The sequence below is a fragment of the Xiphophorus maculatus genome, chromosome 1, assembly GCF_002775205.1.
Source record: "Xiphophorus maculatus strain JP 163 A chromosome 1, X_maculatus-5.0-male, whole genome shotgun sequence".
Classification (NCBI taxonomy): Eukaryota; Metazoa; Chordata; class Actinopteri; order Cyprinodontiformes; family Poeciliidae; genus Xiphophorus; species Xiphophorus maculatus.
The window spans coordinates 26,606,595-26,622,062 of NC_036443.1; the positions used below are offsets into that span (position 1 = coordinate 26,606,595).

The 15,468-nt window shown below is 37.6% G+C and overlaps 1 protein-coding gene across 1 annotated transcript in view; it reads left to right on the forward strand.

Annotated features, from left to right (window-relative positions):
* Window positions 1-12,171, forward strand: part of plxna2 (plexin A2) — a 214,620-nt gene extending 202,449 nt beyond the window's left edge. Inside the window, exons 28-32 of the mRNA XM_005798917.2 lie at window positions 2,143-2,333; window positions 2,466-2,635; window positions 2,730-2,942; window positions 3,238-3,388; window positions 7,678-12,171. Of these exons, the coding sequence (XP_005798974.1) occupies window positions 2,143-2,333; window positions 2,466-2,635; window positions 2,730-2,942; window positions 3,238-3,388; window positions 7,678-7,773 (821 nt within the window). The 3' untranslated portion in view covers window positions 7,774-12,171. The remainder of the gene's footprint in view (window positions 1-2,142; window positions 2,334-2,465; window positions 2,636-2,729; window positions 2,943-3,237; window positions 3,389-7,677) is intronic.
* The last annotated feature ends 3,297 nt before the right edge of the window (window positions 12,172-15,468 follow it).

The following is a 15,468-nucleotide window of genomic DNA, read 5'->3' on the forward strand; positions in this document are numbered from 1 at the left end:
GAAAAGATAAGCGAGCAGAGCCAATTATGAGGACTGGGGAAAAAGAGCTAAAGTCTGCCTTTAAACTGCCTAACACTGAAAACAAGCTAAGAACACCCTCATTCCTCCATGCAATTAAACTTATTTACAGAAAACACGGAGTGTGTGTGCCTGTGAACTCTGGGTTGAACAATATATCTACTTAGAGTATTTAGTGTAAAATAAAGTGAGGAGATATTAACAGACCTCATCTAAATTGACCTTTAGAAACACTGCTTAGCATTCAGTAGTTTTCTTTGAAATAAAACATTAAAGTTAGAGGGTATCATTACAAGGAAATGATAGTTATCATAGTAAAGGTTGCTTAAAAGATTGTTCTCTTTCTTATTACCAGCAAAGCTGGATAGAAAGTCAGTTTGCTGGCATTAGCCCGACCTTCATTAATCCTCTTTTGGCACAGAAGAAGATGGATTCAAACTAATGCAATTTTCAGAGTTTAGTATCTTGACTCACATTGTGCCACAAGTACAACTGATCAACTCGGGAAATGGCTGCAGAAATAGGGAAGACACAGAGCATAAGGGAACAGAGGAGAAGTAAAAGCCAGTGACTGGATTAAGATCGGATTTGGGATCCCAATCCACCCGGCGCATGCATTCAACCTTCTTCATCCCCAGTGGACACCGAAGGGGTGCAGTAGGGTCTTATTTGAAAGGTATAGGGGGCTTAAATGGCAGCTAATGCTTTTTTGTTCCACTCGGCCTTTGAAGCCAGGTGAGAGAAATCCTCAAACGGGATCCTCAGATCCTGAACCTCTAGAGACACTGCTGCCTGGAGTAGATGCCGACTAATTAGTGAAAGTAAAACCGGCATCATTCGGAGTGAGAATGTGAGGTTGAAGGATGCATGATGAGGGTGATGCATTGGTGAAGGACGGTGTTTTGCAAATCAGGGATCGTTTGATGCATTGGTGAGCGTGTGATGGAGGTTTTTATTTTAAAAATGGCATTTGGGGAAAAGCCAATCATGAGGCCTTTTAAGTGAAGCCAGGCACAACCCTCACGAGCCAAGGATTATATAAGTAGATGAAGAAGATAAAAGATGATAATTATCACATAATTTATGACAGAGACAGAAAAATCAAACAGTGAATAATCACAGGAAGTAAATCTGCAGCATTATTTTCAACCTGCCTGCAAAATTAGGTTGTGTTATGATGAACAAAGGAAAGCTATAGAAGTCCTGTTTTCCCTCAGCATTTACATAATCTCCTCGTGGGCTTGAGTGTCATAATATTTTTAATGAATTATTTCAACCATTCTTGTGGACTGATTATGCAAAAGACAACAACAGCTTTTCTTGAGGATTTGGGCACAAAGGTTTGAATTTTGGGGGGATTTTCTGTGAAATCTGTTTGCTTAAATGCAACCATACACCCCAAATAATATACCTTTAAATATCTTTCAGCAAGTCACTCCTGGAAAACACATTTTAAAGCACATATCATCAGTACTACTGACATGAAGGGCTGAGGAAAAACCACGCTTGATGTTTTGTGTCGACTTGTTCTAAAATACTTCTTGTTATTGTCACCAAGTGTTTAATTAATTGTCTTGTCTGACAAAAAATGTTCTCCAGAAGACATTTAAACGTATTTTACACAAGGTACTTCCCTCTTGTTCAGCATCCTACAAGAAATTTGCAATATTATAAAAAAAATAAACTGTTACTTCTTACATTTTCACCCAAACAGCTGTACCTTCTTGTTAAGAGATCTGCTATTAACCAAGTTACTTTTACAAAGGAAAAGAGAAACTACGAGCTGCTATTAACCGTGGTAATGTCAAAAAGTTAATGGTCTTTAGCGATGTCAAGTTGACACTACAGGACCCCTCTGCTTTAATTAAAGCTTAATGTAGATCCATGTATGATTCTGACTTGAGCCAATGTATGTCAGTTCCACTATGTGTGGATCGGCAAAAACTGATCAAATTTGTGTGTTAAATATTACGTTTTATGTTAAACATCTTTCCAAACTGAACAAATCTTTTAAAAAAAATGGTCTGAAATTAATTGCCTTTGATTTCTGCATGTACTTCTTACTGAACCTCATGGATTCTTATTTATAACTCTATAATTTTCTTTTTTTTTTATCTTGGACAGATTCTTCGTTTCGTTACACAGGAAGTCCAGACAGCCTCAGGTCACGTGCTCCTATGATCACGCCGGACCTGGAGAGCGGTGTAAAGGTCTGGCACTTAGTGAAGAACCATGAACATGGAGACCAGAAGGAAGGCGATCGAGGCAGCAAGATGGTTTCTGAGATTTATCTAACCCGCTTGTTAGCAACTAAGGTACATCAGCCAACTTGTACATAGACACTTTTATGTGTGATGATTGCAAAAATATTCATATTGGCTGAACTTTTTCAACTACAAAGGCATTATGCACAGTCTTAATATTATGCTATTTATCGCCTTGTACAGGGCACTCTCCAAAAGTTTGTCGATGATCTGTTTGAGACATTGTTCAGTACGGTTCATCGAGGGAGTACGCTTCCCCTGGCCATCAAATACATGTTTGACTTCCTAGATGAACAGGCAGACAGACATGGCATTTACGACACAGACGTTCGTCACACATGGAAAAGCAACTGGTAAGACTTTTTTTTTTGTGGAAACAGAAACAAATGTGGTACTAGTTAGGTCCATGTCTGTCCCTAACTTATGTTTTTCATCTCCATCTTAAAGCCTTCCATTGCGTTTCTGGGTGAACGTGATCAAGAACCCTCAGTTTGTATTTGACATCCATAAGAGCAGCATCACGGACGCCTGTCTATCTGTGGTAGCTCAGACCTTTATGGATTCCTGTTCGACTTCAGAGCACCGGCTGGGCAAAGACTCGCCTTCTAATAAACTGCTCTACGCTAAAGATATCCCTAATTATAAGAGCTGGGTAGAAAGGTAGGTGTAACCACTGCTTTCAACATCGACACTAAATCATACTTTTTTTTGTCTCCTCTTACACAAAAAGCTGGGTAATCTTTGGAAATTGATTCAAAAAGCTCTTTTTTTCTTTCATAGTTCTCAGACAAAGTCTGTAAAAGCACTCTGCAAGTGAATATTAGCAGGCATAAATTGTCAGCACAAGTGGTGTAATGGCTTGAAAATATGACTATAAAGTAATAAAAACCTCAGTCAAACAATCATATTGACTCAGTGAATGACTCCAAGTGTTTCATGTTGCCTGTATTTCCAGGTACTACGCTGATATCACCCGGATGCCGGCTATTAGTGATCAGGACATGAATGCATATTTGGCTGAGCAGGCCAGACTCCACTCTACAGAGTTCAACATGCTCAGCGCTCTCAATGAGATCTACTCTTATGTCAGCAAGTACAGTGAGGAGGTAGGTCTGAATGCTCCAGCTGGAGAGAGAGCATAGTTTTTCTGAGGTTTTTCTTTTAATAGTAGTCAATAATTTTGCCAAATAAGTGTGTTTATCTTGTAAGCGCTTGGACTAGCTGGAGTTTACATTACATGTGTTTCAGAAAGGTCAATACAACCTTCTGGTTAAGGTGACAAAGGTTTGCTCTGTATTCTCCTCATATTTACTCAGATTTTCCATATTGCACTGTTGTTGACTAAATAAATTGGACTTCTGCTTAATGCATATTTACCACTAGGCACAAAGTAACCACAGGCAACACAAAACAGCACCTTTTACTACATACCTGTTAAGAAGAGTAAAAAGCTCTAAAAATGTGAAATATTTTATTCTAGTGGTATAACATTTTTTAATATACAACCTTAATTTGAGTGTATTTATTCAGTTGGTTAAAAAAGTCAAATTTTAAGAAATAACTGAAGCCCCTTAAAATTTTAATAAATATAAATAAATGTAATTTTTGACATATTTTCATTCATGGCTTATTTTTGTCTTGGGGTGTACAAATATAGGGCAGCAAAAAAGATCAATTCATTTTAGACACTTTTATAAAATGGTATGAACAAGAAAACATGCCATTTACAGACTAATTTGTGTGGAGCAGTATAAATTAGTAAATAGCTACAAGATAATGGGATAGTACTATATAGCTGGGCACCACTAACACTAATTATAAACAGTAGTTCCCCTAAAACATGAGAGCTATGCCAACATGGTATTTAGGAGAAGCTAATGCTATGGCGCTAGATTCAATCAGGCTGATCCCCACCAGCATAGTATATCACCTCAACAAGGTTAAGTTTGTTATTTCACCAAAACTCTATTCAACGGAAAGTTTGCAAAACAGCAAAATAGAATTAAAATAATGTATCCAGAAAAAATTATTTAGGAGAAGCTAAGTGTGCTAAACATTTTCAAAGTTAGCAAAACCGCTAAGACGCTAAGCAAAAAATTAGCTTCTCTCTCAGCAGATTAGTAGAAGTAAGACCACAACCGAAAATGACATTGTAACAAAATATACTTTCTTTGGCAAACTTCCTCAAATAAACTGTTCCTTTTTATTATTATTAACAAATATTTCTGAACTAGTTTAACTAAATCAGAAAGTAGAACAATTAACACCATTTGTGATTACTATTTAGTAACAAGAAATTATGTTTCTGTTCACAATAAATTAACTAATAGATTTTATATTGGACTAGTTTTACTATATAACTAGTCCAATGACTAGTTATTGACTGCCTTAAGGCAGTGAGTGACTGCCTTAATAAACATTTAAAAAGGTGTCCATATGCCTCTTAATGTTTTTGCTTTGTTGAGGTCAGACAATTCTCCCATTTTCTATTTGCACGATTTTCTCGCTCAGTTGCACATTCAACTTGGAAGGCAGTCCTCCAAACTGATTGTCTAACAAGCTGCTGCTTCAGTAAATCAGCTGCCAATTACAGGCCGATTGTCAGTATAATTTGAACCAAAAGAAAGCAAGCCACAAATTTGTCCTGCATTGTCAGGCCCTTGGTGTACCCAGGGCGCTTTTAGCAAAGGTTACCAAGGTCAGTAAGCTTCCTCCCAAAGCCCAGAGGTCTGGTAAGACCTGAGCTTAACAACGCACTGATTCTTACTTGAGCGGAAAGTGAGTGTCTACAAGCTGTCAGCTTGCTGTGCTGTCGTTTTGCTAGTGCAGAGTTAGAGCCGTTCTATACGGTGTAGATCTCACGGGTAGAATCACAGGCATCACACACACACACTATTAGATCACAGGAAACGTATAAAAGGAGAAGGAGGGGAATGTGAAGGCATTTATGGAGACATTCTGGTTCTAATGTCAGCCCCTCCTGTGGGAAACTTCAGTCTGACCTTTATGTTCAACTTCCTCTCCCTCTCTACATCTCTGATTGTCTCTCTCTTTATTTCTCTTCCTCCTTTTCTTTTCACTTTTTGCTCATTATCCAGTCAGCTTCCCCTTTGCTCTTCATGAATCTTACACTCTTGCTTTTGCTGCCTCTGCAGTTGCCATTGTCTGATGCTCACATTTACAAATGCGCTTATTTTTCACACACACAAACCACGGCATGTGCACCACTACCCCCACAGTCTCTGGTGCGAGAAAACATCATCAAGTCACATTAATTGGTTTACTCAGAATAACCAGGCCAGAGCAGCACCAGCCTTCTTAAATGGATTTGGGGAGGAGGGCTACACCTGCATAAAGGAATGCAGATTAATAATGGATTTCACTCAAGCTCGACAAGGAGGAGAAAACGTTATGTCTATTACACCGAGCCGTTAAAGAGATCTTAAAACCGATGAGTGGAAGATGGTAGGTGGGCACACAGATACTTTGTTCTGCTTCAGCTCAGGAATCAAATAAAGGACTGTGATGCTGAAAAAGGCCACTGCAGATAAAATTTACAGCTTCTCCAGGAGATGTTGAAACTTGTAGGCCATCAAGATTCAAGTTTGAATGAAGAAAATAGAAACAGTCACCTCAAACATAATTAATTTACCAAAGAGGATGAAATATAAAAGATCTGCTTCTTTTCAGGGTTAACAAAAATAGCCTTCTGTACTTATTGGCACCCTCTCTTATAATGTATGAAAATCCTTAGAATGAAAATATGTCTTTAATTGCAGATAATTAGCTTTTCTTCTTTGGTTAGTCACCTGACATAAATCCTGTAGAAAAGATGCAGAATTGTGGAAACAGAAATGGTCAAAGATCCCTCTCCATGTGCTCCAACTTCATGAAATTTCACAGGATGAGACTAAGTGCTCTCCTATTGGCAAAATTCTGTTCTACAAAGCATCGACAGCAGGGGTGCAATTATTTGTGCCACAGGTGATTTAGCAAAAAAAACAAAAACAATGATGGCTTAGCATGGGCCTCCCCCACCCTCTGAATAAATATACTCAAATTAAAGGGTCGGTTTTTCCTTTATCATCAATGTAGGTTTTATACCACTTATGCTAAAAAAAATGTCAAAGATTTGAATACCAATAGGTATTCTACACTTCTAAACATAAAATAAGATAAAATAAAAACACAGCATGGATTGTCATCTCTCCTCCACCCCCCAACTTTCATATTTTATGTCATGTACCTAAAAATAATTTACATAACATAATGCAGAAAAAGGCTCTATAAATTATTTTGTTGGAAATATTAATTATTAAGAAAAGCACAGCATTCTGCTAGTTAACAAGAGCAAACAGAAACTGCTGCTATTCAGAGACCATGTGCTAAACTGGGTTGTGGCATTTGAATACAGGACTGCATATCAAAGGGAAAACAAGCATTTGTGTTTCAGTTTGTGTTCAGACAAAGAGGGCTTGCTGTGTACGGTGGTCTCACACTGACAGAGATGCAGCCTGACAAGTTGACACGAGATTAGAGAGTCGAGAGGAGAGAGCGTCCGACTGCCTTTTGAACCCGGCTTGACAAATGTCAAATTTAAAAGATGGAGCTCAGAAGATAAAACATGGAATGATATTTCTGAATTTTTTTAAAGACATGTTCTTTCATGTGATGTCCATATAGGGGCTCATAAATTCAAGCTTGACTCTGCTGTGACACATAGACTGCCTTGCAAAAGTATTTTTACCCTTGAAATTATTTATTTATTTTTTTTTTTGCAAATTTCCAATTTACAACTGCAAACTTGGTTTTTTATTTCTATCCAAAAAAATGTGGAAAGAATAAGAGATGAGATCTATAATTGAATCAAAGCATCAAAGCAAACGTGTAAGTCAGAGTATTAAAGTCCTGACCTTAATCCAAGCAAGAATCTGTGACTAGACTTCAAAAATAAAATAGCAAATGTTTTGTAAATTTTCCTATTGAGGTAATAAAGTATTCTATTCTATTCTACACCAAATTCACACAAGCTTGTTTCATTTTGCAAAAACGAACAGGCTAAAATTTAGTCTGTATTTACTAAAATGGAAAAGGTGTAAAACTACTATTGGTGATTCTACAAAGTTCCAATTTAGGCAGAAGGTTGATAGAAATACGCACCATACTTTTCTAGCTAAGATCCAGGAACACTTGGGACTTCCTCTGAAAGTCCCTTTAACTGACTATATAATTGTTGAAATACCGAATAGACCTTAATATGGAAATATGCACAGGCGGGAACTCAATTTACTTTTTTAGGTGGTTATAATATGAAATACATGGAAGTTTATGGTTGTAATGTGGTAAGGCAGTGTTTTTCTCTTTTTTTTACCACATTGCTGCCTGTTCTTTGCAGATTGTTTCAGCCCTGGAGCAGGAGGAGCAGGCAAGGAAACAGAGGTTGGCCTACAAGGTGGAACAGCTCATCTCTGCCATGTCTTTGGAGAGCTGAAGGTGAATGCTGCCAAAGCAAAGAAAGGGAGAGAAGGGACCGATGGACCTACTTAAAAGGTCACTACTTACCTCTCATCGTGGGAAATTTCAACCACGGTTTGGACCTGGGACCCCTGTACATCTACAGCCGGACAAACACAACTGCTTTAGTTTGCGATTCTTCTCCCCTGCCATCACGATGAGACTGACACAGAGGCTCTCCAGCTGGAAATAATAATGTTATACATAAGGGACATTGAGTTTGTTGGTTTTGTTTTCCTCAAAGGATCCTCTCTAGATTTGGCAGGAAATTGCATGTCATGTGGGTGTTCACATGTGGGGGTGTGCATGAGAGTGTGTGTCATATTGAGGAAGACTCGTGTAAGACTGTGAAGACAAATGGAGAAACAGATTTAGCCTCCCAAACCCCATCTGAGCGAGAAATGGAGGAAAAAAAGAAAAAAAGAAAAAACGAAGGTGAAAGGCCGATCTCATGTTGGACAGTGTGCATTCAGATTACTCAGATTTTATTTTTGTACTCTGTAAATGTGAATATCATCATCTGCAGTTAAAGAAAAATATCCACAGAGTATCCCTAACTCCATCTTGTAAAGATGCGTCTTATTTCACTCCTTCCCTTTTTGGACTGATGCTTCACAGAACATGTACATGAACAAATGCTGCTCTACATGTGATCAGAAAGGAGATCAAAACAACTTCTGCTCATCATTGGAAATGCGAGTAGATCTTAATTTTGGAGTTGTAGCTTCGACAGCATGCATGAAACAAACTTGAGGCTGATGGCAGTAAAGTGGCTACAGAACTGCTTCGCTCTGCTGTTCTAAGACGCCAATCAGTGTATGTGAATGTATGTTGTTTTTTTGTTTCTTTTTAAATCTTTTTAAGTTTTGCAACAAATATTGGACCAGTTTAAGTGAGATACACTTATACTTGTAGTTGATTCTGCTACGAAAGAGCCGAAATTCATCACGCTGATTCCGATTTGCTTGAGGAGAATTTGTCAGCAGTCTGATAAGCAGTAGCTAGAAGATGATGGGTGAAACAGTTAGTTTCTACGTGCTTTGATTTTCATCACATTCCCCACAAATGTCCCATTTGTGGAGCGTGATCAACTTCATTCACAAAGCATCCCCAAAGTCACGCATCAGGTGTGTAAACATTTCCAAGAGTTTGGTTTCATCAAGTGCCAATGAGTCAGTAGAGATGCTACTGTAGAAGATACCGTCCAACTAATGGCGATGTGTTTGCCCAGACCACAAGAACTCTGTGTGGGTTCAGTTTGACAAAGTGCCAAGAGATCCTACTGTTTCAGCTTGCTTACTAGTGTGTCAAAATCGGTTTACGCTTTACAGAGGACACGTTTTGGATTAACTTCAAAGCTCAGAAAGCTGGACTGGCGAGTTTTGAAAGGTACGATGTATAAGCAGTAAGGAAAAACCGAAAGGTGAAAACAAAAATCAGATGTATAAAATGGTTCATCCTGTTTGAAAGCGTCCTTGATCAGGCTGAAAACTGTAGATTCCATCCTCTGAAATGCTGATTTATTTTCTTCCAAGACACGTTTGCTTGTTGTTTACATCAAGTACTTGAAAATACGTTTGTACAGTTTTGTGTGTAGAGCGCATGTACCAGGTGGGTGAAAGGTGCTTCTTTTCTTTGTGGCCTTAGATACCTGCCTGCTTAGTGTTCCCTGATCTTACCAGTCCTCCACCAGGGCACGCTTTTTCAGGAATCCTGGCACCAGCACTCAGCTGAGGATAGTGAGATGATCTAAAAAGGAGAGGTGAAGAGGCTATGGCCAGGCTGAGGCGGGCAGCACCTCTCCCAGCACTCGGCTCGTCCGAACCGTTTGAAGAGAAGCGCCGAGAAATGAGAAAGCAATGGAGGGGTAGAATGAGAGAGTGAGCCCCTTTAGCTCTGGTTTCCCACTCTGGCTTTGAAGACGCTCTTTGATCTGAGTCGGTTGCGTGCGCTCTGTGATCAGGAGAAAACATCAAACTAAGAGGCGAGAAGAAATGTCCGATGACGTGAGGCGTGAGGTGCAATTGCTGTGTCATGCCAGTGGGGGCAGCAGTGAGTACGAGGGGTTGGAGTGTGTTGCCTCGTTTGAAAATGCACCTGCTGATGGGATCAACAATCCCACATAAACAAACAGTGGACAGTTCCCTGTTAAAGTATTGATAATCCTTGATTTTTTATGTATTTTGTTACTTTACAGCCACAAATTTCAATGTATTTAGTGAGATTTTAACTGATATACCAACTGAAAGTAGTGCATTCAGATTTTTTGTTAACACAAATTGCAATAGTGTGCTCTAAATTTGCATTCAGCCTTCCTCCACTTGCAGGATCATGACTCACTGCATGATTCTGCAAGTGTTTTGTGGCATGTTCCACTTTTGCACAAATACAATCTGCAATTTTTGATCCCTCTTTATCACAGAATGACTTAATCTGATTGGATGAAGTATGAGGTCTAGGTCTGCATTGTGATATCGCCACCTTGTTTTACTGCGGGAATGGTGTGTACAGGGTGAACTACTCTAACTACTCTTCCATCAAAGTGGTGCAAGATTAATAATTTATCAATAGGTTCACTCATAAGTTCTGAATCTGGCTTTATTTTGTGTGTGCCTCTTATTTAATGGTATCAGAGTAAAACAGGTTGAATAGATATTCTACTTTGTGTTGGTATATCACATAACCATTAAAATAAAATACAGGTTGTGGTTGTAACTTGATAAAAGACAAGGTAGACCTTATCTCATATTTTGGGCCTATATCAAGCAGACGTTGGACTGAATGATGTCCTAAAAAAAACTAGTATCACCAGATTTAGGATTCATGATTCAGTGCTGACATTTGATCCTAAAACTAAAGTGTATTTGCTTGAAGAACATGTTTTCTTCTGTGCCACAGGTACAGTTTCACTCCGCAGGATAGCTGGCCTTTTGCTGGAATTTTTTTTTTTTTTTTAAATACCAGCATAATTAGAGGAAAAGAAGGAGATTGCAATCTGAAATTGAACCAGTTGTTAGTTTATATAAACATACCAATTTTCAAATTTCTTGAAGATAATTTCCCAGAATCTGCCAAATCAAAAATATTTATAGCAAACTAAAATTAAGGGGTAAGGTCACCGTTTTATTTGTTGAGTTTGTTTTGGTATTTATTTGCAAATGCAGTATGTTAATTTTTCAAGCTCCCTAATGGTCTAATAACCGACTCTAGGTACACAGCAGTGCACACATGCGCAGCACACACAGAGAACATGAAGCTTCTTCCTTTTGATGAAGGTGTCTTCCCAATTTCAGCGACTAGAATTGTATCCTCCTCATACCTCACATTGCTTATATGGAGTAATGCTTTCTGTTTTAATGGGACCTTAATGCCTTTTTTTCCTTTTTCCAAGGAGTGAACTTTATTTTGTGACAGAATCCTTCCAGCTGTTCTGTGAGCTACTCCTCCTGTAACACAGGAGTGTGATAAACAAAGTTAGGCTCCAACTGGTTAAGAATGGCTTTGATTTTTCTCTCTTAAAACATTTGTAACCCAGATGTTTCTCATCTGATATTTATGCATGCGTTTTAACTCGTGCTTTAGTTCTGCCTTGTGTTCCTATTGACATATCGATCTGTGCTATGATTTAGCCTGACGGCAATTCTTCCATTTGTAAATGTCTTAAAATTGCAGCACCTTTTGTTGTGAACAGAGATTTTTTTTAGTTGTTGTTGTTATGAAGTGATTGCTTGTTCGTGTTACCATGTTGTACGCTCATTTTAATTTAATTTTAATAAAAGAGAGATTTTTTTTTATACCCGTTCTGCAGTGCAGAATTACTTTCGACTGCCAGTTGTGAGAGATGTTTAGAAATGCTCACGAACCTCACTTCAGATGAAGCTGAACAACTGAAAATGCTTTGTGAAACTTCCTGCTTCCAGTGAATCGTGGTGTTCCTTACACAAATCAGAGCATTTTGTTATCTTTTCAGCTTGTTTGCTCACTAAATGGCATCAGACACACAAACTCAAGTCCCAATCAATGTATTACTCTCAATATAAAATGAGTATCCTTCCATTTTAAACACATAATTAAAAAAAAAACCTTTTTAGACACTGGAATACTGTAAAATAGCAATTACTGGCATTGATGATGATAATAATAATGGTTGTCTGTTCTTCTTGTTTTATAAAAGTGTTGTGAAAATTGTAAGAACTTAAAGTATTTAAAAAGTTTGTTCTCTTGGTTTTTTATTTGCTTTGATTTTGTTATTATAATATATTATTGTGTACCTATTGTAAATATGAAGCACACCTATTTTGCAAGCCAAGGATTCACTTTGTACTGTTGTTATATATAAATAAACTTTGCTGGTTAAAATTGCATAGAACCAAAATCTGTAATCCTGTCTTTTTTTCATTTTGTTGTTGTTTTTTTTTTTTTTTTACATTTTCTTTCTCCTTTGCATTTGAGCAAAATGCAAGGAAATTTGAACATAGATGTGTATATTCCCATAGTTTGTGGTATTCTCTATATAATTACTTAAAATTATATGACATTTTTCTGGTTTTGGTTTCCATATTCAAAGCATTTGAGATCATTTAATCTGCATTTTAGGTACTTGTTTTCAACTTTACTATACATATGCTTTCTTCATTCTTAAATAAGAACCATTTGTTTGTTCATGGGATGAATGACCTCACTAATTCAACTCAACTCTGTCAAAGACTCAGCAGCATAAATCTGTTGGTTTTCTATGACTCTTCTACAGCCACTTCTACCATCAACTATTGACATAATCTGTTCAAAATAGCAACATTAAAAATGACTTGGCATAATCCTTATGTTGTTCTTTTGATTTTGGAATATGTTGCCTGCTTGAAATGCAGGAAAATATGCTTTAGATAAGCTTAAAATGCAGTTATGCTTCTGTAAATTAATGCCAAAAGTCCTTAATTATTACTGTTGTGACAAATTGTGGGAACCTTACAAAATAATGGATGCTACAATGATCCAATTTTCTTTGGAACCTTGAAACGTAGAAATTAGTGTATATTTAAGACTGAAATGTGTCCTGATTGTCGGGTCACTGGGTTGGTTTATGACCATTTCTTTGTTGCTTATTTATATTTGAAAGGTCATGTAAAGAAATAACTAAGATTTTTTTTTTGCTTAGATTTCTTAGTTATTGCTTTGAAATAACTAAGAAATCTTAGCTTTCCGTCATATTGATACCAAGTTCTTGTTTGTTGGATTTTCTTTAAACCCACTATACTAGCTAAAAGTGAAGCTGATGAGAAAAGAGAGCAATAGCTTTCGTTCAAACTGCTTCAAGTGAATTGTTTTGTTGTCTTCGAGATTTATTTTAATATTATTCATAGTCAATAAAAAGTTCAAGCACACAGTATATCAAACTACCTATGTGTTTCCAAGTTCATATTTGAAAGAGAAAAAAAGAAAGAAGGAAATCTTGTTCTAGAATGAAATTGCTTCTTTCAGGCACCAAGCTTTAAAATGACCTCAGCAGTATAATACAGAAACAACACAGCAGTCGAAGGCCTGCTGTTGTTTCCACCCAAATTGCTCTGACACACTAAAAACCCCTTTTATTTGGATGTGCACAAATTTTTGTTGCAATACCCATTTAAAGGATGCTTTAATCAGTGCAGAAAACAATGCCAAGTGCTGCTTAAGCAGAGAACAATCAACATGAATAATGATTCGCTGGGCAAGCTTCGTATTTTCCTCTCACTGTAGACCCAAGCTTCCAATTTTCTGTTTTGCTTGATGGTGAAGGGATGTTATAAATGTAGCGTGTGGAAAAACCAGCCAAAATCATTGGAGAGCAATACCATAACATCCTGTAATTCTGGGAGCTAGCCTTTCGTGCCATCTTGGGGAGTAATGCATTATTTCTACCTACAATGGTGCTAATTTTGAGGACAGATGCACATCAACACATTCTGTCACCTGCATGTTTACTTCCAAATACTCTATCAGCACAGCTTCTTCAATTTGTGTCTACTTAGAAAAGTCTTATCCTGAAAAATTGTTTCATTTTTCTAGCTATTGCACAACCTGCTGGAGATGCTAACTACTTCTCTTACATGTCTTAGAATATTCATGCTCATTCTACAACATTCCCGCTCATTATATGTCTACATGTTAGAAGCCCATGGGGGATTTATAGGCAAAGCAGGAATAAGTATTTGATGCTAAATTCAGGTTTAGCTCAGAAAAAAATCAACCAGCTCTCTTGCTTGCTTAACATATCTAGAATTCACATGTTTTTCCAAATCGATTGAAATATAAGGATAATTTTAAACAGATCTTCTGGGAGACTGAAAGATTGTCTTTATCATGTGCTTCTGAAGCTCAGCCTTGTTCCATCTTAGACGTTGGACTTCAATCCTCCCTTTCAGCTCAGCTCATCCTGGGATGAAGAAGATGATAAAGGATAAAAAAACACTCAGGATTCTAGATGATGTAGATCAATTCTACAATAAGAAATGGTGAAAGATTATTCTTTCTTTAAACCACCAAGTTCTAGAATACCCAAGTCCAGACCTCGAGACTGAGCTACTATCCTGCAGCCTTTGGTTGCATCTCTTCTCCAACACGCCTGAATCCAATGGCTGAATTTCCCCATTAGCATGTCATTAAGCTCCACAGAGGTTTGGTAACGAGCCCTTCATTTGATTCAGGTGTGTTGCAGATGGGACGTTTAAGATAGTTTAACTTGAGGACTGGACATGAGCATAACTGTTATGAATCAAGGCTCAGACCTTTTCTGTTGACAAAGTTGGTTTGTGCAATGTAGTACTGGCAGGGTTCCTGATACTTTTCAATAAGTCTTGGAATATTTTTCCTTACTGACTAAATTTACTCAAATTCATTAATTCATTGAAGGACTTGTAAACATTTTAATCAGTGGTCCAAATAAGGATGGACTTTATCACTCAATGTTGGTGGTGCTGTCAGACTATCAAACAATATGTATTTTATATCTTAAGTCCCTTGGCCGTCCCTCCTTCTGTATTTCCTCTGGGGAAGGTCTAATCCCCGCTGCTTCTAATCCTGCACTGCTGAGACCAATTCAAATCCATGCGGGACTTAACGCCCTGTAATGCCTTTACAAGCAGTTGCGTAAAGCTGACATGCCATTCGTTCTGGGTAGGATTTCCAGCCAGGATTACAAGGCAAATTCAGAAATAATTAATGTGAGTTGGCAAAAGAGGGTGCCAGAGGTGAGTTTTAAAGCTCTCTTTTTTATATTTTCCAATGAAACAATATCTGATGCTTTTCTGAAAATTTTTGCTTTTTTATATGGTTCATATTTTGTTGTTAAATTTCTGTGCAACACTAAAAACAAAGTGTCACGAAGAGGTGTTTAACTCTTGCTCCATTTATAATGCGGCTTCCTGCTGATGTGTGGTCCACAGTTCACCTCACCTGCTCCTCGTCAACCTCACTTTCATTAGGAATAAACACGTCTGTGATCTCTCTGCATGAATCACAGCCTCTCCCCAATGGGTCCTTTTACCATCTACAGTATGTAATATATTTTGTGTGTGAGTGAGGCACATACAAACAAAGTGCTACAAAAATCAATAAGAAATAATCTTGAAACCGGTTCTAAGAAATGTGCTTCACTGAATTGCTCACACCTACAAATGGTGTTATAGAAGATAAA